Source organism: Oratosquilla oratoria, chromosome 24 (assembly GCF_046742065.1).
Source record: "Oratosquilla oratoria isolate Oo_2021 chromosome 24, ASM4674206v1, whole genome shotgun sequence".
Lineage (NCBI taxonomy): Eukaryota > Metazoa > Arthropoda > Malacostraca > Stomatopoda > Squillidae > Oratosquilla > Oratosquilla oratoria.
Window position 1 is genome coordinate 47,237,598 of NC_134800.1, and position 27,259 is coordinate 47,264,856.

At 41.0% G+C, this 27,259-nt stretch overlaps 2 protein-coding genes across 5 annotated transcripts; one reads left to right on the plus strand and one right to left on the minus strand.

The window, feature by feature from the left end:
* Nucleotides 1-1,634: 1,634 nt before the first annotated feature.
* Rad17 (Rad17 checkpoint clamp loader component) lies at nt 1,635-7,221 on the minus strand. Of its 2 annotated transcripts, none has more exons than XM_076208065.1 (3): nt 5,160-7,221; nt 4,542-4,556; nt 1,635-1,780 (listed from the first exon to the last, which is right to left on the minus strand). In XM_076208065.1, exon 1 carries the CDS (start codon nt 7,043-7,045, stop codon nt 5,219-5,221), a length of 1,827 nt encoding a protein of 608 aa, XP_076064180.1. In that variant the 5' UTR covers nt 7,046-7,221; the 3' UTR covers nt 1,635-1,780; nt 4,542-4,556; nt 5,160-5,218. The 2 variants fall into 2 exon arrangements, with proteins under 2 accessions (XP_076064180.1, XP_076064178.1); XM_076208063.1 differs by having other exon boundaries at nt 4,432-4,556.
* A 395-nt stretch (nt 7,222-7,616) lies between these two features.
* On the plus strand, nt 7,617-26,102 carry LOC143038615 (B-cell receptor-associated protein 31). 3 transcript variants are annotated; one of them, XM_076208067.1, is made up of 7 exons: nt 7,662-7,765; nt 7,903-7,955; nt 14,026-14,143; nt 16,524-16,624; nt 18,378-18,534; nt 22,394-22,596; nt 25,831-26,102. In XM_076208067.1, the coding sequence occupies exons 3-7, from the start codon at nt 14,052-14,054 to the stop codon at nt 25,980-25,982; spliced, it is 705 nt and encodes a 234-aa protein (XP_076064182.1). In that variant the 5' UTR covers nt 7,662-7,765; nt 7,903-7,955; nt 14,026-14,051; the 3' UTR covers nt 25,983-26,102. The 3 variants fall into 3 exon arrangements, with proteins under 3 accessions (XP_076064184.1, XP_076064182.1, XP_076064183.1); XM_076208069.1 differs by lacking the exon at nt 7,903-7,955 and having other exon boundaries at nt 7,617-7,765; XM_076208068.1 differs by lacking the exons at nt 7,662-7,765; nt 7,903-7,955 and adding an exon at nt 13,234-13,341.
* Nucleotides 26,103-27,259: the final 1,157 nt, after the last annotated feature.

Below are 27,259 nucleotides of genomic sequence, written 5' to 3' on the forward strand. Positions count from 1 at the left end.
TTTCTCTCTTGCAAGAAATCTTCCATTTCAATAACTTTCCTTGTGCACCTGTTGTTTTGAGTTTTCTTAATAGCTTTTTGTGTGGTAATCAAATGCCTTTGGTAAATCCAGGAAAGCACAATCTGCCCATCCATTCCTTTCTTGCATTATATCTATTAATCTTGAATAAAAACAAATCAAGTTTGTGGCACATGATCTTCCTTGTCTAAAGCCAAATTGTTTTGGATTCAGTATATTGTTTTCTTCCAGATGTTTAGTCCATCTACTTTTGATAACTTTTTCACATATTTTAGCTATTGTGTTCGTAAGGGAGCCCTGTCTATAGTTTGTTGGGTCTTCCTTAGCTCCCCCTTTATATACTGGTACAATATTTGCATTTTTTCAATCTTGTGGTATCTTTCCTTCTTTGAGTGAGCAACCTATTATCTTGTATATTTTGTCTGTTAGTTCATTTATAGATTCTTTTAGTAACCAATTTGCAATTCTGTCTGGTCTGTGTGATTTTCTGACATTAAGGTTTATCATTTGGTCCTTTATTTATTTCTGTGTCACAATTATTAAGGTTTATCATTTGGTCCTTTATTTCTTTCTGTGTCACAATTATTTTTTCATGAGGGGGGGATCTTTCTCCCTTTCCTTCATCCCAAATATGTGTATTTTCATTTATGAATACAGATTTAAAATGTTTGTTCATGATTTCAGCCATTTCTACATCTTCTATATATTCCTATTCACTTGATGCAGTTTCACTATTTCCTGTTTATTTTTTAATTTACATTTTGTTTTTTCTTCCCTGTGTATTTTTACATAATGTATATATATATATACACCCAGAGCTTTCTCCCCTTTATAAGGGAGGTAGCAAAGTCAGAGGCACACACTTATTCCCATCCATTTCACTACATCCACCCCTCCCATCTCAGTTCCTCATGGATGATGGTCATCCTTGCATCCACCAACTGCTCTGGGTCTAATGCAATGCAGCAACTCCCCCTCTCATTTCCACATAAGCACCTCGTAACCCCCGATCCCTCCCTTCCTTGCATAACAGTATCATCCATACACATTCTCCACTCATCCCTATCTCCTGCCTCCTCCTTTCCTTGCACAACAGACATTCCCATCTTGCAAAAAGTAGGGGGCTCCATTCAATATATGCCTTCTTCCAGTTTGACAGTTTTCCCATTATACTTGCACATTCATATGTGATGTGTACCCATGCACACAGAAATGCAGACTCTTAAACTTAAACACACATCCATGCACAAATGACACACACACACACCAGTATTTTTTCTTCTCATAAGGAGGGATGGACAAGTCAAATCATACACCTGTCCAAAAACCTCCAATCTTAGAATTTGAGACCATCACCACTTAGGGTAAGAGGTCAGGAGTGGAAATGGTTTGAGGCTGCCTAATGCTGAGTTTGTGCTAAGGGTTTTCTATAGGAAATTCCCTGCCTCAAAAAGTCCTTCATAAGGAAGCACCATTTTAACCCTCTTTGATAGAGGGAATTCATGACATTAAACTGAATCAATACAAATATGTACATATATACATATAATCACTGGCCAACAAGGAGGACTCTATATCTAGTCCTTCAAACAGAATCACCTTGATTAAACTCTTCATACTCCTTCTTGGAATCTTCAACTCTCAAAGCCTTCAGCTCCTCTTAGGTCTTGCCATGCTGCTTCAAGAGGTGATCATAATCCAGACTCACTGCCTCAACTTGCTGAACAAATGCATCTCTTTCTTCCCTCCATGTGGAGTTTCACTGCAAAAATGTATAAAAATGTATGAAAGACATGATAACCACATCATCATGAAGAGTACAAAATTCAAGTCTACAGGAACGAACCAGTACCTGGAAAAAAGTACATATCTTTAATTTTGACGCTGTTACTCACAAAAGCTGAGTGCCACCACATGGAAGAGGAACATCCTTCATTCTTTTATTCCCATGACACCCCCTTTCATTCCTTTCCCCTTATATAACATGAAAAATTCCATCTCATATATCCCCCCAGCGATATTATAAATTCATCCCCAGGCAACCCTTTAATAGAATGGGTTGCTGCCTTAGTCTATGTATTCTTCTCCAACTCACTGTGATCCATGCACATTTCTGCTTGTTCTATGGCTTCATTTACTCTGTCCATCCACCTTTTTGTTGGTTTACCCCTGCTCTCAACCCCAATAACACTGACTGATGAATAGAATATCTACTTTCATTCATTTTCATGTGATCAACCACTTGAGACTGGTCTGTTCTACCTTTTCTCCCAATGTCACCAGTCTATCTGTATACCAATGGACTCTTCCCCCTTTTAAGAGAGGTAGCCAGCCACAGCAAATATACCCACTTGAACCCATTCCACCACTCACTGTTTCCCTCTCATTTTACCTCCTCGTGGATGACAGAAATGTCATCAGTACCCAGTCCATTAAAAAATCCTGTATCTATCATTCTTTACTCTGTCATATTTCATAACTCTATTCAGTCCTCAAGTATATCACTGCAACTGTCTTTGGACAACACTGCTTGAGTATCCATCATCTAGGCCTCATTCCTATTCATATTTCTCTATCTATATACCAAGAGCTTTTTCCCCCTTATAAGGGAGGTAGCCAAGTCAAAGGCATGTACACACCCACACCCATTCTACTCCTATCCACCACCCTTTCACCCCTCTCATCTTAGCTCCTCATAGATGGGTCATCTGTTTCCTACCCACTGCCCTGGATCAGAAGCAATGTAGCAAGATGCAGTACATCCACAGCAAGGCTGTTTCAATTAATTGGTGGCCCCTCCCTCTCCATCTCTTCATGCAGAAATAGAGAATACTGGGGGAAATCCCTTTGGGCTATGTCAAAATATTATTCACGCATAAGCACCTCCTACCCCCCATCCCCCACCCCTCCCTTCCTTGCATAGCAATATCATCTAAACATAGTCACTCTCCATTCATCCCTATCTTCTGCATTCTCCCTTCCTTGTTCAACAGACATTCACCTCTTGCTCAACACCCCCTTCACCCCATCCATCTTCAGTCATCTCCTCAAGTTTACTCCCCTCACCTCTGCATTCCACACCTCTTAGTAATCTTTCATCACTCATTCTTTCCATGTGTCCAAACCATCCCAATAATCTTTCAGCAGCCCTATCTGCCATCTCCTTTTCCACTATCACTTTCCTCCTCACCTCCTTGTTTTTCACTCTATCCAGCCTAATAACCCCTACCATACCTCTCAGATATTTAATCTCAAACACATTCAAACTTTTCCTCTGTGCCTCTTTTAAATTCCAAGTCTTTGCCCCATACAATGCCATTGGCACAATCACCCCTTCCTACAATCATTCATAACAGTTGGTAAAAATATTACTTCATACATTCTTTTCACTGCTTCCAGTCATTCATAATGCTCTCGGGCACCTATCTTCTCCTTCATTCTACAGACACTATTCCTCCAGTCTTCCATTTTTATCTATTTTATGGTTTAACATCACAAACTCCCCATTATCGGGAAGCTAGGATGGTGCCCCTTAAAGAGGACTTTGTAACGTGGAATTTAATGAACCACGTTTTTGGTTCAACTTTACCGGTGGGAGGGCTTTAACTGATACTTTCAACCACTCATGGTTGTACAACAAAATTCTTACAATCTGGAAACAAACATCCATCTCAAACACCAAGGGTCAAATGGAATAAAGGCTTTAACTGATACTTTCAACCACTCCTGGTTGTACAGCAAAATTCCAAAAATCTGGAAACAAACATCCATCTCAAACACTATGGGTCAAATGGAATAAAGGCATTGAATGATACTTTCAACCACTCCTGGTTGTACAGCAAAATTTCAACAATCTGGAAACGAACTAAGACGAGACAGAAACAATGGGTGGTGGATGGGAGTGAGTGCATTCCTTGGCTTGCTACCTCCCTTATAAGGGAGAGAGAGGCCGTTAGTACATAGACAGGAAATAAGCCCACAAAATACTTGTATTAAAATCATACAAACCAAAAGCATCCTATGGACCAACTTCTCTACTATCAACCATATCAATGCTGATGGAAAGACTAATTACTAAAAGAATTATAACTTATCTACCTAGTTTCACTCTTGCATACCAGCTCCAAACCCATGCCCATCATCCTCATGTTTACCTACCATACCAATAATTGGCTCATCTTTAACAGATTTCCCTAATCTCATATATCTTCATCACATTCCATAACAGCTCTATCATCCTTGTCAGTTTTACATCATCTATAATGCTTGCAATTCCTGGTTAGAAATTATCATATCATCTTTCTGCAAGACTTAAGTGGCATTATAACTCAGTAAATATATGTGGGTACAGAAAACCAGTATGTTACTTGTGATCATATAAATGGCTCATTAATTTATTTATACGTGTCTTACCATTCCAAGTGGCATCCATACATGGTACAACTCCTCATTCCCTTTTAAGTTATCTGCTGTATGGGGTTCATTTTTTTAACATTCCACTCAACAAAGTCAAGCATAAATACCGGTACATCCAGCTCCTGAAATAGAAAATGAATAACTAGAGAATCAATACAATATTGCTTATATGTCTTCTCAAACTACATTATGGCCTAAAAGTTTTTGTCATCATGCTCATGTTGTAAGCTCTATACAATGTGATAAAAAAATAAACAAATCACTTATATATCAAACAAAAGGGATATGATCCATGAATCTAATAAATCTTGTTCGATGTACAAAGTCCATGTACAAGATGAAAAAACATAAAGAAACCTGAAATGGGGAAATAATCAAAATGGAGTGGGGAATGGAGGAATGGAGCCAAGAAAAGGTAAATGAAACATTATCTAATGACTGACCGAGAAGCAAAAATAGCAACCAAGAAATCGGCTGACCCTGTTTAGCTTAAGGCTGTATTTCCAGATAGAGATATGGGTGTTGATGTGATCTGATCACCCAAAATCTACTTAGCAAGGCTACACTGGTTCCAGAATGAGGGTTTCCCTCAACCAAGTAAAATTCTCTGGTAAGACTTGGGGGAAAAAATCTAAAAATGATCACTACTAGCTAAGGGTTAAACATAACACCCTGAAGTTACCACTTGAGCTATGGCCTTTGGTCATGTAATATCTAAAACTTACTTGGTACAAACACCAGTGCCTGTCTTCTCACTTGATGATTACCACTTCTAGTTTGCTAGTTATTCATCAAACTCTTCTATGATAAACTCTTCATCTGGATCCTCTTGTTTCTCTTGACTACAACTGGTGTTCTGGGAATTCTCAGGAGCATATAGGTCAGCTGCACTTATGTTCAAGGATTCATTCCCTTCAATATCCTCATTCTCTTTTTCATCAAGACGTTCAACAGAATATGACTGATTTGTCCTGAAGTTAAAGTTACTAACTTCTTTCATAATACTAGCCTCAAAATGTTTCCTTAATTGGGAAATTCTCACACAATAAGGAGCTTCTACTGTTGCTAACTCTTCACTGGTGACATATGACAAGTGCTTGTATCGGTGATGATGTTTCAGTGCATACTGTCTCTTATTACCCTCTTTATACACTGAGAACCAATGCGGTTTGTACAAGGGTTGCCAACTATGGGTTGCAGATTTTGGTCTTGTAGAGAAATTACTATGCATCAAACCTCGAACAGTGATTGAACCTCCATAATCACCTAACACTTCCCGCCCCAACCAATCAGAACTAATAACATCTGAGTCCGTCAGGTAATCTAAAGCTCTTCCCACTGCCCTGATATCATCATAAAAAGGTAAAAAGTTCTGGTGGAGGAAAAGAGTAAATGTTGAAGCCCCTAGAGCTGCCTTGTCAAAGATTGATTCTACATCCTGCTCCTGAAGAGGAGGCCTTTCATGATTTTGTAGGTGTCCTGGCAGCGAGCTAACAATGCCATCAACCTTTTCTCTTTTACAATATAAAATTTTTCCCAAAGCCCTATAAAGAATGAGTGTTGAATCCTTCCCACCGATAGCTGCCATTTTATCTTCATGATCTTGACTTTCCGTTTTCAATTTTTTCCCATGATTTGGTTTAATACGATTTTTAGATCGTGACGTTGTTCGTGCTAAGGTGTGAGAACCAGTGAAGAGATCCTGGAGGTTGGACACATCTTTTTGGGCTCCAAACTGTAGTGCATTAATTGCTCCCCTGACATCTCCTCCTGAAGCTTCTGCAAGAGCCTCAAGAGCCTCTTTCTTTGGCACTGGAATGCCCTCTAGATTTACTGCTCGTGTTAAGGCCTTCACTAACAGACCTGTAGCTATTGGATTAAATGAAATGTTGCAGAAAGAAAGCTCTTGCTGTAGTTCTGCTGGGAACATACGTCTAACACTGCACTCCTGCTGGGTGTTGTCAGTCATTATGAATACAATGGGACTTTTCCCAACATGCTGGTATCGATGCAATATATTATGAAATGGTTTTGGATCTCTAAGGAAAGTGTTGGGAAACTCTTCCATTAATATTAGATTCTGTGAAGTTTTGGCAACACTGCAAATATCAGTATACTTGTTTGCTCTCAGAAGGAAATCAGTAAACTGAGTTACTTGATTAGATTCTGGTACATAATCTCCCTTGATAAAGGGGCGACCTTCTTCTTCATACGTCTTGTCATAATGGCCTATTACAGGATTTATCCATTCCCGCACATCTAAACGTGCTTCCTTGGCTAATAGCTTTATTGTTGCTGTCTTTCCGCATCCTGGTGGTCCTGTCAGCAGAAGAAATCGTCGACCCTTCATTCCTGCCATACTCTCCACCAACCATGATTCCACTTCCTGAACTTTCTTTTTGTGTACACACAAGTCATCTCTCGTTCTGGGGCTGCTATTGTCGACCCATAGTTTACCAGCCTCTCGTTTTCTGGGAATTTTATTATCAAAAATACTGCTGCTCCGTGGTCTTTTCACACTCTTCTTCTCAAACAGAGGTTTGGGTGACATGTCAAAATCATCAAACGATGGAGTTACCCAGTTTGACTTTCGTGCACCTTTCGGATCCATTGGCACCAAACTACAGTTTGTAGGTAGTGAAGTTGTGTTTGCACATTTGCATGTGCAATGGTCACGTGTAACTTTTTTATTACCTTCCACTCATGTATGTATTTAACTTGGAAAGGTCTTTATTTACTTGATCGGACGTGCCAAATCCTACTAGACTACATCACTTGTAATTTGAAACTCACTCTTGTCAATAAAAGATGATCAAACCACTTAAAGGAGGAAGATGTAACGATAACTGTTGTATACATACAATATTCCCCATTGAAGACCACGCGCAAAAGATAGGAGAGTACGGCTTTTGAAGAGTATCAATTCAGTTTGTGATGCAACGCCATCTGTTATCAATTGTTCGCAGGACCAATTCTAATACGTTTTCACTTTTTTTAAAGCTTCTAAGTGATATTTTTCTCATCGGTATAAATTACAGTATAGTTTTCTGGAATTAAATTTGATGTCTTAGATTTATTTAAATCCCAAATTGGCATAATTTTAGCTGTTGATATTATTGCCATCTGTTGATCGTACTCGGCAAAAGGCGTATGTGTTCTAGCTACTTCGTCTGTTTCCTGTCTTCTTTGTATACGATAAAGAACAACAGTTTACACAAAGTTTACGACTACTAATTATTATGTATTGTTTGTCACACGGGCTATCTAAGGCTGTCTTTGACCGTAACTTCAATGGTGAAACTGATAGCGAATATAGCACTGGCAATTGAAGGTAAGTGAACAATGTTAGCATGAGAACATAGTTCTGTCATAGTGCATCCACCGTAGAGGCAAGATTAATCTGATTGTTTATATTATTAAGTCGGCAGATTGCCAACTACAATTTGACGTTTCTATTTTTCGACTTAGCAACAGTGGGGAATATCACTTCTAGCAAGTTCGAACAAATCACATATTTGAAGGTATGTAACTAAATTGTATGTAATGGTAGGAGATTGATTTTAATTGGCAAGGTATGATAGTATCGAATGAATCTGAGTCTGTAAGGAAAACTTGCATGTGGTGAGAAAACGCACAGTAATGATACCGTAAGTACTAAGTGTTTTGAAATTCCTTTATCCTTAATGTTTATTTGTTCCTATCGTGACTAAATAGAATTTGTTAGCTAATGGGATCCCCGGGACTATCGAATTATGGGTGTTTCAAAGTGAAATTGATACAAAGTAGCATTATGTAAGTTTAAAGCTGCCAAATCTGTACCAGTCCAATGACACTGAAGGGCACATATAGGGTTGTTCCATATAGCATCAGTAAGTAATTGGAGCAGAACATTGCAAAGTACTATTTATAACTTTTATTCCCCAGCATAGAACTAACATAGTGTATTTGAACTAGTGCTTCAAGACACACTAGTATTGTATTGTCCAGGGACAAATAGAATGAAATGCCATTGGATGATGGCTGATGCCCATACAATTTTTGTCTTGTTTGTTTTCAAAATATTTTGTTGAATTTTTTCATAGCCAAATGCAAGACTTGTAGTAACCATAGATCATTAAGATTATGGGTACTGCAAACCTACTATTTGGTGAAACTTTGTTTAGGGATGCTATACATAAATACTGATTTTGGGTAAACGTTTAGTTGTGTACGTGGACGTGATATAGCATTAGAAAATTAAAGATTAATTTTGTAAATTATAATGTATCAATGTAATATACAATTTTCTTGGCAAAAAAAAAAAAAAGTTGCCAAAACGGATTTCGTAAGTAACGAAGTCGTGCTGGATGAATGGTAAGCCATGATTGTTATGATAGATGCCAACGTTGAAGAAATGAAAGGATAAATTTATCTAACCTAACCTAACACGTATTTAGTAAAACTGTACCTGTAATTTAAGGTTATCAGGGTCGTCATCATCATGGATGTTGGCAGCCTGTTCAATCGCTCTGATTGCGGGGTATATAGGTTTTTCGTAGCTTGAAGGAATGCATGGATTTCAGCTCCATAGCATTCCTTCAAGAATATATACCTCGCGAGGTACTGGCGGAAATACCGAGGGCATTGTAACCCCAGTTGGTGATGGTTGTGGTTACCTAGGGTGGACTTAATGCGGGCAAGATAAACTCCAAAACTGGAGTTTCTTCTATTTTATTACAAAGTGATCTGGTTTGATATTAACTATATATGGGCCCTGTGGGTAAAATACAGTAAAGTGCTGGGCCTTGACCTCGGGCACACCTGTGTCTGGCAGGCGCTTGACCTAACCAGGTTCTGGCTGGCAGGCTCTTGACCTGCCCAGCTCTCCTTGTTGGTTACATTATTGTCGGTTAACTCCTTCCATACGGTGACGCCTACGTAGGCGTCATGAGGAGCAAGTGGGTACGCGAGGCTGCCATATCGGCGTCTTGATTATATTTATTGTAGTTGTACCTGCGTGACCCCCATACTCTGTAAACTGGCTTCATCATATTTTCTATGGTTATCAAAATTCACGGGTGAAAGAGAACGAGCATTACAGGGGTTACTTTATTTTTTATAATGCGAGTATTATGATGCAACATCGCACATCTGGCAGCTAATGCTGCCCATGACATTTTGGCCCGGAGTGAAGAGGTTAACCCCTTCCATACGGTGCCACATATGTAGGCGGCATGAGGAACAAGTGGATACGCGTGGCTGCCATATCGGCGTCTTGATTATATTTATTGTAGTTGCCCCTGCGTAATGACATACTCTCTAAACTGTCTTCATCACATTTTCTATGGTTATCAAAATTCACGGGTGAAAGAGAGAACGATCGATATAAGCGGTGACTATATTTTATGATGCGAGTATTATTACAACACATCGTACGTCTGGCAGCTAATGCTGCCCGCGAGATTTTGGCCCCGTACTGAAGAGGTTAATATAGGGGGTTGGGTTGTCGTAAGTAAAGGTGTTAGTCTGGTTATTCTATGCATTGGGGTCAGTTCTACTTATGGGGGTTAGTCGTATGGTTGATGGGTATGGTTAGATATGTTATAAATATATATTAGCTCATGGGTAGTATAATAGGGATAGGTATAATAAAGGGGGTTTAATGAGTTTCTCTAGTGACATTGGGCATCTATATCTTGTTTGTCTTGAAATCTGCTGCATTAGGTTTTCTGTGGTAAGGTGGTTGTTCTGGGAAAGCAAGGTCTGCAGGAGGGGGAGGTAGTGCCATGTTGGGAGCGTGTGGATCACGTGCATGGTATGGTTACAGCATCAGGCCTCATCTGGACTGGCCAGACAACACTTGACAAACAACAAGATGGTGTCCAGACCCTATGCTAGCGACTTTGTTCATTAGTATATTTGCTTGTAGCAAGGTCTTTTTTTTTCAGCCAAGAAAATTGCATATTACATTCATGTACAGTACCGTATTATAATTTACAAAATTAATATTTAATTTTCAAATGCTATATCGTGTCCATGTACACAACTGAACAAATACCTGCTTTTGTTGGTGAAATTCTGAAAGTGTCATGTGTGATTTTGTCTTTAAAAATGTACTTTCCTGTTTGTTTTTTTTACAAATCAAATTAATTTGACATTGGCTGCTGTCAGAAATCTTGTTTTCTATTTACTCCTACACTCACACATGAAAAGGAAGTAACAAAAGTGGGATCTGAAAAAAGACTGGGGGTGATCATCACAAAAGACATCTCCCCTAACAAACATATAAACAAAGTTGTCAGTGAAACCTATAACTTGCTAAGACCAATAAAAGTGGCTTTTACTTACTTGGATAAAGAAATGGTAAAGAAAGTACTAGTCACAAGGCCTAAATTGGAGTATGCAGTGACACTATGGCCACCCAGTATTAAAATGAATATAAGGAAAATAGAGAATCCAGAGAGCAACTACGAAGATGGCCCCAACAATATAAGGAAATGTCATATGAAGAAAGATTGTCAAAACTTGAACTACTGACTCTAGAACAAAGAAGAGAAAGAGGTGACTTGTTGACCATCTACAGAATTTTGAAAGGGGAAGTCCTTGATAGAGATGAATTACTAAATTGGGATAAGATAAACACAAGAGAACATAGAAACTCAAAAAGGACAGTTACAGAAGAGACCTGAAAAACAGCTTTCCCCACAGAGTGGTGATGTGTGGAACATACTAGACAAAACAATAGTGTGTGCAAGAATTTAAGAGCAAATTTGATATGGCGAGATACAGAGACGGGGACACCATGAGTGTAGCTCCCCTTCCTATAAGATACAACTAGGTAAATACACACACACACACACTATGAAAAATACATAATAGAAAAATGTGGACCAATCTAAGCTATTCTATGGATATGTGAATGATAAACTCAAAAACAAACAGGAAATTGTGGAACTATGCCATGGAAATATAGAATACACAGAAGATTTAGAAATGGCTGAAGTTGTGAACAATCACTTCGGTTTTCACTAGAGAAAATGGAATGAAAGGCATGAAGTAGGATCCACCTCACCCCCATGAGGGGAAATAATAATAACACAAAAAGAAATAATGAGTCCTTGATGTCAGGAAATCACATGGCCCAGATGGAATTGCAAATTGGATACTAAAAGAATATAAAGAACTAATGGACAAAATATATAATATAAAGTTGCTTACACAAGGAAGGTAAAATACCAAAGGACTCAAAAAATGCCAATATAATAAAATAGTACCCAAGCCCCTGTTTAAAAACATAATGCTAAGAGTGAACTGTTGTTTACATAAGTCAATCCAATAAAAATGAAATCTTCACCAACTACCCCCTCTTTCTTCCTTTATCTGTGAGCCTCTTACACACACACACACACACACGTGGGATCTCAAACTGGATACTTAAAAAATGTAGGGAACAACTAGCAGACAAGATCCAGTCTTATTACATGTTCATTGAAAGAAAGCATTGTGCCACTTGATTGGAAAAGGGAAACATGGTGCTAATCCACAAAGGTGGAAACAAGTTAACACCGCTAAATTATAGGCCAGTACTAACCCGTACAATAGTGAAATTATGTGAAAGATCAATGGAACAAATATCTTGAAAAGATGAACATTCTGACAGTTTGGCTTCAGATCTGTCCCCAACCCTTAATTCCCCCATTCTGTGCCTACAAATCATGCCATCCTGGTCCTTCCCCCCCCTCCCCCCCAAAAAAAGGGGGGGAGGGGGAGCCATCTTTGGGGGGCATGTTACCCAATCACGGGTGCTTTGCCTTCCTGGACCCGAGTAGGGTGCTTATTTATAACCTAGTCAAGGGCCCTGGACACACCCTAGTATGATGAATTTCATTTATGGAATATTAACAGCCACTGTTTTTAAATGGATATGAAACTTAATACATGTATAGAAAGGACCCATGATGGGTACCTGCCAGTAATTGTCTTGCAAGAGAGGCATTTTCATAACCCACGAATCCCTTCATCTTCATGAGGAGGTGGAGTCCTTAAAAGCAACACTCCATCTGGAATGGGTCTGTCAAGTATTCTTCCCCATTTTCACATTATAGCTAACAGCCAACAACTGCTCTCTCTCCCCCTCCCTCTCTCTCTCTTCCCTCCCCTCATCTCTTCCTACCCCTCATCTCTCCCACTCCTTCTCTCATCTGTCTCCCCTCTACCTTCTGTCTTCCACCTCTCTCTCTTCCCACCCCACCCCTCTCTCTCTTCCCACCCACCCACCCCCTCTCTCTCTCTTCCCACCCACCCACCCCCACTCACTCTCTTCCCACCCACCCACCCCCACTCACTCTCTTCCCACCCACCCACCCCCACTCACTCTCTTTCCACCCACCCACCTCACCACCCTTTCTTCCCCCCCCCTCTCTCTCTCTTCCCACCCACCCCCTCATTATCTCTCTTCCCACCCACCCCTCTCTCTCTTCCCACCCACCCCCTCACTCTCTCTTTCCACCCACCCACCTCACTCACTCTCTCTTCCCACCCACCTCCTCACTCTCTCTTTCCACCCACCCACCTCACTCACTCTCTCTCTTCCCACCCACCTCTCTCTCTCCCCACCCCCTCTTTATTCCCCCCTCCTCCCTCTCTCTCTCACATACATTTTATTTTTTTCTCACCCTCTCACCTATTTCTTCCTTTCATTCTTTCACATGCTCCATATCCCCTGTTTCTTCCTCCTCCACAGGTAATATCTTCTGGTATTACCCAATCCACTTGAGAGTAAGTTAGCTAACTGTAGTGTAAGACATTGACCAACCTTCCTCTATCAACTGTTATCTTTAGTGGAGTGAGATAGGAATGTAGGAGATAGGGAAGTTTAAAGTAACCAGTGTACACACTCCTGTGTGACAGCAAAGGTGTTCAATATCAGTGGGTGCAGCATTTATATCTTTGAAATGGTTGTGAAGGGAAAATGTATATTTACATAATTGTAACTTACAGGGAAAGGTCTATTCTTATGGGGTTCCATATCTCTCTCCATGTCCTCCTACCTTCTTCTTTTCTTTCTTTGTCTTCTTCCTCTTCTTCCCTCGTCCACCTATTTCCTCTTCAAGTTTCTCGAACAGATGATGCATCTATATGGAAAGTTACATTTCTTATCCTTCAAATGACTTTATTTTTTTCAGTATTTTCCTGGACCTGTCACTCTTATCACAAACTGATAGCTTCCCAGTCAATTTTGGTTATTGCAAGTATGACTGTATCAAACCAGTGATTACTCCATGAGACTTGCTCAAGGCCTATAACCATTTTAATTCATGAAAGTCAACATTGGCTATATGAATACACATGGGTTTATTTTCATGAGACAATTTGCAGATGAGATGGGAGCACCCAGAGAACTAATGGCTGGAGCAAGTCATGTGATCATGTTGAAAGCTGTTTGGAATACAAAGGAGGATATAGCTGCATTGGAGTGGCTTGCTCAAAGAAACTTTGGGGAATTGTGTTGGCATGAGAGTAAACTGATGCACCCTGGCATATCTTTGGCATTGACAATGATTGATCATAAGACATAAGTGGCATGTAGTTTAATATTTTGTTGTTTTGCAGGGTAGGTGAACAAAAACAGTTTCAAAATGAGTATACAATGGACTTTAATCGCTGGGGTGATGTATACGGAATTGGCAGTCACTATTGTTCTGCTGATCCCTATCATTTCACCACAAAGGTACGTAAAGAATTGAAATTATAGTGACCTCTCTTTGTGAATTTGTCTATAAACATAAAAAAGTCTTCTTCCCCCTAATATAGAAGTAACCAGCAAGGTTTGCACCCACCCTTCACCCATCCAAAACCCATACGTCTTTCCCTCCATCATGAGCCTCTGCTCACCACTCATGTCAAAAGCAGTACAATAAGACCACACTTCACAGCAGGGTCTATACAGCCTTTATTGTCCATTTACAACCATTCACACCTATCTCTTGCCCTCCCCTTTCCTGCTCGACAGACATTCCACTTTTACCCAAAACTTTCTTCGCCCCATCTTTCTATTTAATTTTTAATTAAATTTTCCCCTCAAGATCACTCCATCCACCTGTCTTCCACACAATTTTTGCCAGACTTTCTTCACTTGTTCCATATATCTAACCCATTATATATATACAGTAAAAGCCCTTGTATCCGGCACCAATGGGGCCGAAGACGTACCGGATACGAGAAAATGCTGGATACGGGAAGGGATATTTAAAAAAATACATTTATTTACATTGTTCTTTTACTTATTAATAGATATTAATTCGCTTTAATAATAAACACATCCACATATCTATATATTGTAAATTCTATCAGTATAGAGTAATATCCAATCAATATACATCAGTTATAATCATCACAGCATTACCAGCTATCTAATTCATCATCTGATAATTTTACGACGGAGTTGTGAATGGCCGCGTTCAGTGTTGGTGTCTGAGAGGGTGCATTCGCCTCTACACTCTAGTTTTCTTTCACTAAACTTTTTGTACCAACTTTCATAAAATATATGATGTCTCTGCTTAGAATTTTTTCCTCTTTGTTTGTGCACTGTTCTGCAAATTTCACAAACACTGCTAGACCCTTCGCTGCATCCTTCCACGACACTTTCATCTCAGGGTCGTCTTCTTCACTATCTGCCTCTGTCGTTTTCGCGTGTTCATCGGGAAGTGATTGTAAAATTTCATCATCACTAAGTGAGAATGTTGCTGCTCGGTCACTGTCCATATCTACACACACTTGTATCGCTTCGTCACTAATGCAAAGTTTAGCGCGATAACCCATCTTTCAATTCTTTCACCACCGATTCTTTCTTGCTGATGGAAAACCCTCAAATTTTTTATTCCCTTCCTGATCTTCAAACATTATTTGCGGATATGATTTTCTCTAACATCGCATTAGAGTTTGTTGTTTTTCATCCTCCCAAGCTAGCGATTCCATAAAAATTAGCATCTTTAACATTAAGCCCACGTTGGAATTCGGAAATGCTACCGTCCTCAAAATAAACTAGTTTGCGCATAGAACTTTTCCGATAATTTTTTTTTAAGTTTTGAATCACTCCTTGATCCATGGGCTGGATCACACTTGTTACGTTCGGCGGTAAATACACAATAGAAATGTTTCCATTGCTCAGTTCCTCAGCTTTACTGTTGTCGAGTAGGAGAATAAATTTGCTGTCCTCTAGAAGTCTTTTCGTTTTTTCATTTTCTTTCACTGATGGGACAAACACATGCTTGAGCCAGTTCATGAATGTTTCTGAGTCCATCCATGGGTTATTTTGTGGGCGATAATCCACTGGCAAGTATATTAGATTTTTAAAATAACGTGGCTTCCGGTATTTTCCAACGACACACAACTCAACTTCGCAAACTCTCTTAGCTTTTTGGATTGGGCCTTGATATCGTAAATGGTAGACGACCCAATGCCATACTCTTCCTTCAGTATTTTTCTATTTTCGCCTTTCTTCAATCTTCTGCATATATCCACCTTCTGCTTAAGAGAAAGCACCACACTTTCCTCTTCTCAACTTTGGGCATGATAAAATAGAGTTGGCTAACATATGCACGGAGGTGGCTAACACGTGGCGGGAGAAGTGAATGGGACTGAGAAGCCCTGGTGGCGGCGAGAACAACTACAACCATGCCAGGGATTTTAAACACACGCGGGAAATTAAAGTTTATTTAATTTTTGTATACGTCTATCTTTATCACAATTTTCGATTTTCGTGAAAAATATGCCAGTTATTTGAAGTGCCGGATACAAGAAGGCCGGATACGAGGGCTTTTACTGTATATATATATATATATACTTTTTTTTTTTTTCTTTTCATTACATTCTGTAGCTTTGTGTGGTATTTTCTTCCCCATTCTCATTGAATTCTTACTTTCAACTCACTTTTCCTCTCCATTTTTTCTTTCTCCTGTTACATCTAATGGTACGTGACAAGCAAATTTGATGCAAGTATTGATAAGCTATTCAGGGGCTTGTTTGTTATTTTCATAGAAGTTTGCACTTATGTTGTTATTTTCATACAAGTTTGCACTTTAGTTTCATTTAAAACTCTTGTATTTCAGATGGCACTCTATCTTCAAGTCACGTTTCCTGAGGAGCATTGGCAACATGTCTCATGTTTACTTCAAAGTATTCCTAGCAGTTTTATTACTCTTCTTCATTGGTAAGTAATCTTTATTTACATTGGCTTTCTGCTGTAAAGTTTTCTGTTTTTCAATATTGTAAGGTACTGTCACAAGCTATCTTGGAGACAGAAGGAGGGTGGGATTGAAATTTTTTAACAACAGGTTGTCTCACTAATAGCATGCCAGGTTGGCCCAATATAGGCTATATTATAGCCTGTATAAGCCAATTTTTAATAATTGGTTGATGGATGTTATGAAATTCCAAGAACAGGTTCATGTAAACTGGTAAGAACCAGCTGAAAGCCACCACTGGAGGGTGGAATTTCGAAGGCATAATTTACAAATAGTTCGTAAGTATCACACATGACTGTGCCTCTATAGCATGGTTCCCAGCAATTGAGAAAAAATATCCACCCTACAAACTGCACAAAACAAAATGTTAATAATAGGATGCACCAAAAACACGTACATATACCAAGGGCTTTTTCTCCCTTACAAGGGAGAGAGGAATTGTTTAAGTGTGAAATGAAATGCTTGAGAAGTAGTGTAGGGGTTAGTAGGTTGGATAGAGTGAGAAACAAGGTGAGGAGGAGAGCGGGTTGGTGAAAAGGGAGTTGGGAGATAGGGTTGATGAAAGAGTATTGGGATGGTTTGGACACATGGAAAGGATGAGTGAAGAAAGATTAGTAAAAGAGGAGTGGAGGGCAGAGGTGGAAGGAGTGAACATGAGGGGGTGACCAAGGATGAGATGCATTGGGTAAAAGGGGCATTGGGAATGAGGGGAATGTCTGTTGAGGAAGGAAGGGAGAAGGCAGAAGATAGGGGTGAGTGGAGAATGGTTGTGTATGGATGATGCTGTGATGCATGGGAGTGGGTGGGGGATGGGTGGGTGAGGGAGTATGTGTGAATGTTATTTTGACATAGTCCGAAGGGATTTCTCAGTCTTCTCTTTTTCTGCATGAGGGGACAGAGATGGGATCACCAACTAAATAAAATAGCCTTGCTGTGGATGTGCTGTGTCTTGCTACATTGCTTCTGACCCAGGGCTGTGGGCAAGATGCAGGGATGACCTGTCATCCAGGAGCCAAGAGGGAGGGTAAATGGTAGTGGAGTATGGGGATGGAATGGGTGGGATTTTTTGGCTACCTCCCTTGTAAGGGGGAAAAAGCCATTGGTATATGTATAAGGGATAGCCAAAGTCAAAGGCATAAATCCACTTCCACCCATTTCATCCCCACTTACTCCACTCCCAGTTGTCTGCAGAAATTTAACCAGTCTATTAGAATTGTAATTTATATAAATTTTGTTCTCCTGGATGACCCATCATCCAGGAGATGCCAAGATAAGAGGGAGGGAAGAGGGTGGAGAGGAATGGAATGTGATGGGGATGGAATGGGTGGGAGTGGTTTTTATGCCTTTGTTTTTAGGCTACCTCCCTTATAAGGGGGAAAAAAGCCTTTGGTATATGTATGTTGTCTTGTACTTTGAATTGTAGAAAGCCACTTGGATATTTCCCCACAAGTAATATGCTCTGCCACTTGTTTTGTGTTTGTGGTGTTTAGACTTTATTTTTTGTTGATTACCGATAGATGTCTTGCTCCCACCAAATTTAATTCTTGCTTGCCAAGTTTGTAAGTTGCCCATGTTCTTTTCAAATACTTGCCTAATTGTTTCCCATCCCGGAAAAGGAGTAATTTCCATGTTTTTTTTTATTTTATTTATTTTTTTTTTTTTATGAAGCACAACTCGTTATGTTAAAAACTAAAAAAAAAAAAACACATTTTTATGCAGATGCCATCCGTGAAATGCGTAAATATAGCTACGAGTTGTCTGATCAGCAGAAGACTGATCATGGCTACCACCTTGATGCAGAGATGCAAGCACACATGCGGCTTTTTAGAGCCCAGAGGAACTTTTACATCTCTGGATTCTCCCTTTTTCTCTGGATGTAAGTGTTTCAATATTGTTTTGTGCATAATTAATTGGCCTCGTACTTTTTCTTCTCTCTCTTTCTTCATTCCTCCCCCTTTCTCTCTCTCTCTCATTTTTTGGGGTATTGGCTGCATGTTATTGTGGCAAAGTAGCATGCAGTTGATACTTTAGGGTCTATATGGGGTGCCCCTATGGACCAGAGACACACATCATTTTGTCTGTGATAGAGGAAAACTCTGTTCATAGAGAAATGATGACACTTTTATACTACGACTGCCCCCGTTATGCTGTCCCCCAACCCCTTGTTACTGTCCTGTACAAATTATCTGAATACTCATTTCCTTTTTTGTTTACCTAACCTGTGGTGGGGGCAAAAGAATACTGCCACCAAGTATTTCCACTTGGATCGTAAAAGGCAAGAAAAAAGGGATGGGGATTGGTACCAGGTATCCTTCTCCCTGTAGCCCCACAGGGGACATTCCTAAAAAAAGTAAAGGAATAAGAGGGTCTAGGAGTTTTCCAACCAGCACCCTAAAGTTTGGGTCTTTTAATTTGCGTGGATGTGGTACAGTAAAAGGGAAGAGATAGGTAGTATGTTTGTGAGAAGAAAGATGGATGTGTTGGCTTTGAGTGAAACTAAGCTGAAAGGGAAGGGCGAGTGTAAGTGGGAGGTTATCAGGAGTGAAGAGAGGGCGAGGGAGGGAAGGGGTGGCTATTCTAGTAAGTGAAGAGATAGATAAATGTGTAGTGGAGTGGAAGGAGGTTTCCTCAAGGATAATGTGGATGAAGGTGAAACTGGGAAAGGAGATGAAGGTTTTTGTAAGAGCATATGGGCCAGGTAGTGAGAAGAGTGTAGAAGAAAGGGAGGCTTTTTGGATAGATTTAAATGAGTGCATAGAGGGATTAGGGAGAAATGTCAATGTAATAGTACTGGGAGACCTTAATGCTAGGGTAGGAAATGAACCAATTGACAGAGTGGTTGGGATATGTGGAGAGTTGATGGTGGAGATGTGTCTAGAGAGTTGATGATAGCAAATACAGTGTTTTGGAAGAAAGTCTAGCAGAAGTACACATGGGAGAGGGTGGTGGATGGAAGGGTGGTAGATAGAGGATTAATGGACTATGTAGTGGTAGCTAGGAGTATAATAGGAAGAGTTAAGGATGTACATGTGCTAAGGGGAGAGGGTGGGGGAATATCAGATCATTTTTTGGTGGAAGGTAAGTTGAGAGTGGAGGATAGATGGAGAAAAAGGAAAAGGACAAAAGGTAGGGAGGTGCTTAGAGTGAACTCTTTAAATGAAAAGGAGAAAGAGTACAAGAAGAAGCTGAGAGAGGAGTGGGAGGGAGTGAAGGATCGAGTAGAGCTAGGAGTGGAGGAGGAATGGGGAGGGTTCAAGGAGGGAGCCACAAAGTGTGCAAAGATAGTGTGTGGAAGAAGAAGGACAGGAGGAAATAGAAGGAAAGGTAGTGAATGGTGGGGTGAGGAAACATAGTAGGTTGAAGAGAAGAAGCAAGCTTTCATAGATTGGTTACAAAATAGGATGAGGGAGTCGTATGAGAGGTACAAAGAAAAGAAAAGAGAAGTAAAGGAGGCAAAGAGGAGAGCAGATGTGAAATGGGGTAAGAGTATGACAGAAAATTTTGAAAGTAATAAAAAGATGTTTTGGAAAGAAATTAGAGAGGAAGAGGAGGTGAATCAAGTAGAGAAGAAAAGGTAAAAGGTGCAGATGGAGAGATGATGATGAAAGAGAAGGCAGTAAGGGGAAGATGGGCAGAATCTTTTAGGGAGTTGCTAAATGTGAAGGAGGATAGGGAGGGAAAGATAGTTGCAATGGAAAATGCTAAGAAAATGACTGTGATGAGTGAGGAAAATGGAGAAGAAATAAGGAAGGATGAAGTGAAGGCAGTTGTTAAGATGATGAAAGCAGGTAAGGCACCTGGTCTGGATGGATGCCATGCAGAATGTAAAAAAAAAAGGAGGTACAGTGATGGTGGACTGGCTGGTGAGGTTATTTAATGTTTGCTGGAGAGAGGGTAGAGTGCCAGAGGACTGGAGTAGTGCCTGTATAGTTCCACTTTACAAAGGAAAAGGGGACAAGTGTGAGTGTAGTAGTTTCAGAGGGATTAGCATGTTAAGTGTAGTTGGGAAGGCTTATGGGAGGATCTTGATTGAGAGGATTAGGAAAGGAACAGAGGGAGTAATTTGTGAGGAACAGTGTGGATTTAGGACGGGTAGATGTTGTGCAGATCAGATTTTTGTGGTAAGGTCAGATATGTGAGAAAGCTATGGGAAAGGGGAAGGATGTTTTTTGGGCTTTTATGGATCTGGAAAAGGCTTATGACAGGGTAGACAGGAAGGCACTTTGGGAGGTTTTGCGGATATACAGGATAGGAGGAAAGCTTCTAGGAGCTGTCAAAAGTTTTTATGAGAGTAGTAGAGCATGTGTCAGGATTAGAAATGGAGAGAGTGAGTGGTTTGAGGTAAAGGTGGGACTTTGTCAGGTATGTGTTATGTCGCCCTAGCTGCAACTTGTATATGGATGGGGTGGTGCGAGAGGTAAATGTAAGGGTGGTGGGTCAGAGATTGGAAATAGTTTAAGAAAATGGAGAAAAGCAGGAAGTGAGCCAGCTGTTGTTTGCGGACGACACTGCGCTTGTGGCAGGATCAGAGGAGGGATTGAGGAAGTTGGTGACAGAGTTTGGGAGAGTGTGTGAAAGAAGAAAGCTGAAGATAAATTTGGGTAAAAGTAAGGTGATGATATGTACAAGGGATGAAAGTGGCAGCAGGCTGGAAGTGAGCATTAAGGGAGAGTGACTGGAGGAAGTGGATAGTTTTAGATACTTGGGTGCAAATATAGCAGGAAAAGGTGGAGTGGAGGTGAAGGTAGAATGTAGATTGAGAGAAGTGAGTAAATGCCTTGGTGGATTAAAAAGTGTAATGAGGAATAGACATTTGGGAATGGATGCTAAGAGGAGTGATTGTCCCAACAGCACTGTATGGGGCAGAAACATGGAACATAAAAGAGGAAGAGAGAAGGAGTTTGAATGTGTTTGAGATGAGGTGTCTGAGAAGTATGATGGGGGTTACTAGGCTAGATAGAGTGAGAAATGAGGAGGTGAGGAGGAGAACAGTGGTGGTAAGGGAGTTGGGAGATAGGGTTGATGAAAGAGTATTCGGGTGGTTTGGACACATGGAAAGAATGAGTGAAGAAAGACTAGTAAAAGAGGTATGGAAGGCAGATGTGGAGGGAGTGAACATGAGGGGACGTCCTAGGATGAGATTGATGGATGGGGTGAAGGGGGCTTTGGGGGAGAGGGGAATATCTGTTAAGGAAGGACAGAAGACGGGTGAATGGAGAATGGTTGTATATGGATGATGTTGTGATGCATGAGGTGGAATGGGTGGGGGGATGGGGGTGAGGTAGTATGTGAGCAAAATTTGATGCAGCCTGAAGGGATTTCTCTCCGTCTTCTCCTTTTATGCATGGGGGGGACGGAGAGGGGGGGTCACCGATTTAATGAAGTGGCCTTGCTGTGACTTGTGACACTGCCTCTGACCCAGGGCAGTGGACAAGGTGCAGGGATGACCTGTCATCCAGGAGGTGCTAAGATAAGAGGGAGGGTGGGGGTGTAGTGTATTTAGGGACGGAATGGGTGGGAATGATTTTATGCCTTTTTCTTTTTGGCTACCTCCCTTGAAAGGGGGAAAAAGCCTTGGTATATATTTGTTTTTTCTTCTCTCTCCTATTCCTTCTCTTCTCTCATGAATCATGTTATGCCACTACATAGGTGAAATTGTAGTTAAGGAAGAAAAGTTAAGCTGGTACTCTTTGTTTTAAAGCTACTTTTAGTTATCGAGTGCTTTTGTGCTATAGGGTGCTGCGGCGATTGAGCACCTTGATTTCTCGCCTGGCTGTGGCTCTTGCTGAAGGTGAAGCAGCAATGAGGCAGGCTCAGTCAGCCTCAGCAGCAGCCTCTCAGATTCTCGATCAAGATAAGCAAAAGAAGGAGGACAAGCAGGATGAGGACCAGCAGAAGCAAGCCAATGCCTCCAATGAAATCAAAGAGCTCAAAGAAGGTATGTTTTTGTTTCTTCTGTTATCATCTTTTCATCTGCACCATTTACCTTTTCTTCTCTGTTTGACATGTATCCCCTTCCTATCTTAATTTCCTTCCAAAATAATCTTTATTACTTTCAAAAATTTTCTGTCATACTATTCCCATTTTACATTTGCCTCCTCTATCTTATGTTTTGCTTCTCTTCTTTTTTCTTTGTACCTTTGCTGTAAGTAGAAGATGGGCAGAGTATTTTTGGGAGTAGCTTAAAGTGGAGGAGGATAGGGAGAGAACGATGGTTGCAGTGGGATGTATTAAGAAAATGACAGTGATGGATGAGGAAAATGGAGAAGAAATAAGAAAAGATGAGGTGCAAGTAGTTATTAAAATGATGAGAAGGGAGGTGCAGTGACGGAGGACTGCCTGGTGAGGTTGTTTAATGTGTGTCTTAGGGAGGGTAAAGTGCTGGAGGACTGGAGAAACACATGTATAGTTCTGCTTTATAAGGGGAAAGGGAACAAATGTGAGTGTTGTAGTTTCAGAGGGATCAGTTTATTGAGTGTACTAGGGAAGGCCTATGGGAGGGTTTTGATTGAAAGGATTAGAAGAGGAGCAGAGGTAGTAATTGGTGAGAAACATTGTGGGTTTAGGAAAGGAATGGGTTGCATGGACCAGATTTTTGTGGTAAGAGAGGTATGTGAGAAAGATTTAGCAAAGGGTAAGGACACCGCTTCTGACCCAGGGCAGTGGGCAAGATGCAGGGATGACTCGTCATCCAGGAGGTGTCAAGATAAGATAGTGGAGGGGAGTGGAGTGCGTTAGGGATGGAATGGGTGGGAGTGGTTTTTATGCCTTTTGTTTTTTGGCTACCTCCCTTATAAGGGGGAAAAAACTTTTGTGTATGTATGTAGGCCCCTTATGGATTTGGAAAAGGCTTATGATGGGGGGAGGGAGAGGGGGGGTCGCCGATTAAATGAAGCGGCCTTGCTGTGGATGTACTGTGTCTTGCGACACTGCTTCTGACCCAGGGCGGTGGGCAGGGTGCAGGGATGACCCGTCATCCAGGAGGTGCTCAGATGAGAGGGAGGGTGGGAGGGGTGTGGAGTGTATTTAGGGATGAAATGGGTGGGAGTGTTTTTATGCCTTTCCCTTTTTGGCTACCTCCCTTGGAAGGGGGAAAAAGCCTTGGTATATGTATGTATGTATGTAGATATGGCACTGTGGGAGGTTTTGCAGATATATGGGATCAGAGGAAAGCTTTTAAGGGCATTCAAGAGTTTTACAAGAGTAGTAGCACCTTTGTTAGAAATGGAGAGAGCAAGTGGGTTGAGGTTAAGGTGGGACTGCCAGGGATGTGTCATGTTGCCATAGTTGTTTAATTTAATATGTACATAGATGGTGTGGTGTGGGAGGTAAATGCGAGGGTAATGTGCAGGGGATTGGAGATGGTTAAAGAAAATGGAGAAAACTGGGAGGTAAGCCAGATTTTGTTTGCTGTCAACACTGCACTTGTGGCAGGATCAGAGGGGAGATTAAGGGAGTTTGGGAAGGTATGCGAGAGGTGAAAGTTGAAGGTAAATGTGGGTAAAAGTAAGGTGATTAGATGTACAAGGGGAGAGGATGAAAGCAATTTGAAAGTGAGTCTTAAAGGAGAGAGGCTGGAAGTGGGTAGCTTTAGGTACTTGGGGTCACATGTGGCAGGAAAGGGAGGAGTGGAGGTAGATTGTAGATTGAGAGAAGCAAGTAAGTGCCTTGGGGGTTTGAAAAGTGTAATAAGAAAGACATTTGGGAATGGATGCTAAGAGGAGATTGTATGAAGGGGTGATTGTATCAACAGCACTGTATGGGGCAGAAACATGGAGTATAAGAGAGGAAGAGTTTAAGTGTCTTTGAAATGAAATGTCTGAGAAGTATGTAGGGGCTACAAGGTGAGGAGGAGAGCAGGGGTGGAAAAGGAAATAGGAGATGGGATTGATGAAAGAGTATTGGGATGATTTGGACACATGGAAAGAATGAGTAGAGAAAGAATAGTAAAAGAGGTGTGGAAGACAGAAGTGGATTAAGGGGTGACCAAGGATGAGATGGATGGGATGAAAGGGGCATTGAGCAAGAGTGTCTGTTGAGGAAGGAAGGGAGAAGGCAGAAGATAGGGATAAGTGTAGAATGGCTGTATATGGATGATACTGAGAATGGAGTGGATGGGGGGTTAGGTGGTTAAGTGTGAATGATGTTTTGATGCAGCCAGAAGAGATTTCTCTCCACCTTCAATGTTTCTGTATGAGGGGACAGAGCAGTGCTGCCTCTTCAATGAAGCAGCCTTGCTGTGAATGTGCTGTGTCATGCTGCATTGCTTCTGACTCAGGGCAATGGGCTAGATGCAGGGATGACCCCCACAAGGAGCCAAGATGAGATGGAGGGAAGGGTGGTGGATGGGAGTGGAATGGGTGGGGATGAAATTGGTGGGAGTGGAATTATGCCTTTTGACTTTGGCTACCTTCCTGGTAAGGGTGAAAGAGCCCTTGGTATATGTATGTACAAACTACTGGAGGAAGTGGATAGCTTTAGATACTTGGGTTTGAATGTGGCAGGAAAGGGAAGAGTGGAGGTGTAGGTAGAATGTAAATTGAGAGAATTAAGTAAATGCCTTGGTGGATTAAAAAGTGTCATGAGAAATACATTTGGGAATGAATGTTAAGAGGAGATTGTATGACAGGGTGATTGTGCCAACAGTACAGTATGGGGCAGAAACATGGAATATAAGAGAGGAAGACTTTAAATGTGTTTGAGATGAAATGCCTGAGAAGTATTGTAGGGGTTACTAGACTGGATAGAATGAGAAACGAGGTGGTGAGGAGGAGAGCAGGGGTGAAAAGGGAGTTGGGAGATAGGGTTGATGAGAGAGTATTGGGATGCTTTGGACACGTGGTAAGAATGAGTGAAGAAAGATTAGTAAAAGGTGTGGAAGGCAGAGGTGGAGGGAGTCAACATGAGGGGGCAACCAAGGATGAGGTGGATGGATGGGGTGAAAAGGGCATTGGGAAAGGGGAATGTCTGTTGAGCCATATGGACTAACAAAAGCCCATATTTCTCATCCCAATTTCACCCTTGCCAACAGCCTCAATGACTTCTGCCCATTTCACCACACACTTGTCATCACTTCCTTCCCTCACTACTCCTGCCTTCCTACCCACCACACCTAAATACCAAATCACCCTTCCTACTCTTCATACATTTTTTTTTTCATATACTCTTGCAGTGAAGCAGCGTCTGGAGGCTGAGAGAGATGCAGCTATTAAGCAAGGAGAGGCAGTGAGCAGGGAATATGATCGCCTCATGGAAGAACATAGTAAGATTCAGGAAGAACTCAAACAGGCTTTGGGAGCAGGGGACTCCAAGAAGGAAGATTAAGGAGTTCTGTCTTTGGTCTGAAAGGCCAAATCTGACAGCCATCCTAGTGGATTACCAGTTATTCCTGTACTATACATGAAAGTGCAAGAGTGCAAAAAAAGAAAAAAAAGAAAAAAAGAATGGAAAAAAAAATACATGCTAAGCTATTAATCCCTTCCCCTCACTCTGTCCAGGTAGATTGGGATGATGAATGAAATGTTATGGAGAAGCACAAGTGCTGACTGCCTCTGAAGAGAATGTTGTTTTATTTTATTTACTTTTTTATATTCATTTATTTTTTTTACTTCATATTTTGGAGTTGGCTAAAATATATGTGAAGGATGCAACAGGCCAGGCAATTAATTTAGGAGGAAATTGTGGGGGAAGACGGGGATATGCACATGACCAAATACACAAGTTGGTTCAGCATACTTACATAGACCAATTTTTTCAAAGCTAAATAAGTAATTTGCACTCCCATATCCCTCTCCCTCTGCTGTAGAAATAATTTTCTTGGTGTCTGTTGTTAATTGTTTCTGTGAAGATTTTGTTGAGCACAGCCATGTGGTCTGTCCGACATGCGTGTATATTTTTTCCCAAGTTCTTCTAGTTTTAATACTGTCAGCTAAATCTGAACAGTAGTTCTTGAAATGTAATCATGATATGTATCTGGATTATAATCAGTTTTTCAGTTAAAGGCTCTCTGTTTGAAGGAGGTGGAGTAATAAAGGAAATCCAGGTTTCCTAGAAGTGCTGGTCTTCATAAGCCTGTACACAGGACTAATCCTTCCCTCTACTCTTGTGGTCACGTGACCTTGACAGGTCTCTTCTTTGTTACTGGAGAACATCTGGAACTGTACCAGAGTTGAAGTATCCAGATTGTTCTGTAACAGTATTCTGTATCTAATAAAAAGCTTTAATGTGTTAATATAGTAGTTTTCTTTGTCTTTACCAACATTAAGAATTCCTGTGGTACACGAGAAAGAATATTTCCATTTAGTGTCCCCACTTGAGTTGTAAAAGGCAACAAAATTGGGATGGGGATAGGACTAGGCATCCTGCTCTCTGAAACCACAAAGGGGATATTACTTTTAAAAAAAATGGGGGGGGGGGGGTTGTAATGCCACGTCCACACGGTCGAGCACCGTCCGCCGGGCACGAGGGCTTTGCTCGACAGCGGGCAAACTGTCCGTTCTCGGCGCCATTTGCGGGCAGTGAATGGAGGCCGGACGTCACTGCCAAACGCACGAGGTGAGGTGCGAGCAAAGTTAGCAAACCCGCTCAGTACAGACCGAAGT

Bases quoted from the DNA above. Each gene is read 5' to 3' on its own strand.
- Rad17 (XM_076208065.1), bottom strand. From the start codon at position 7,045: ATGGATCCGAAAGGTGCACGAAAGTCAAACTGGGTAACTCCATCGTTT.
- LOC143038615 (XM_076208069.1), top strand. From the start codon at position 14,052: ATGAGTATACAATGGACTTTAATCGCTGGGGTGATGTATACGGAATTG. The intron at 16,625-18,377 runs GTAAGTAATCTT...ATTTTTATGCAG, and splicing joins TTTATTACTCTTCTTCATTG to ATGCCATCCGTGAAATGCGT. The intron at 22,597-25,830 runs GTATGTTTTTGT...ATACTCTTGCAG, and splicing joins AATCAAAGAGCTCAAAGAAG to TGAAGCAGCGTCTGGAGGCT.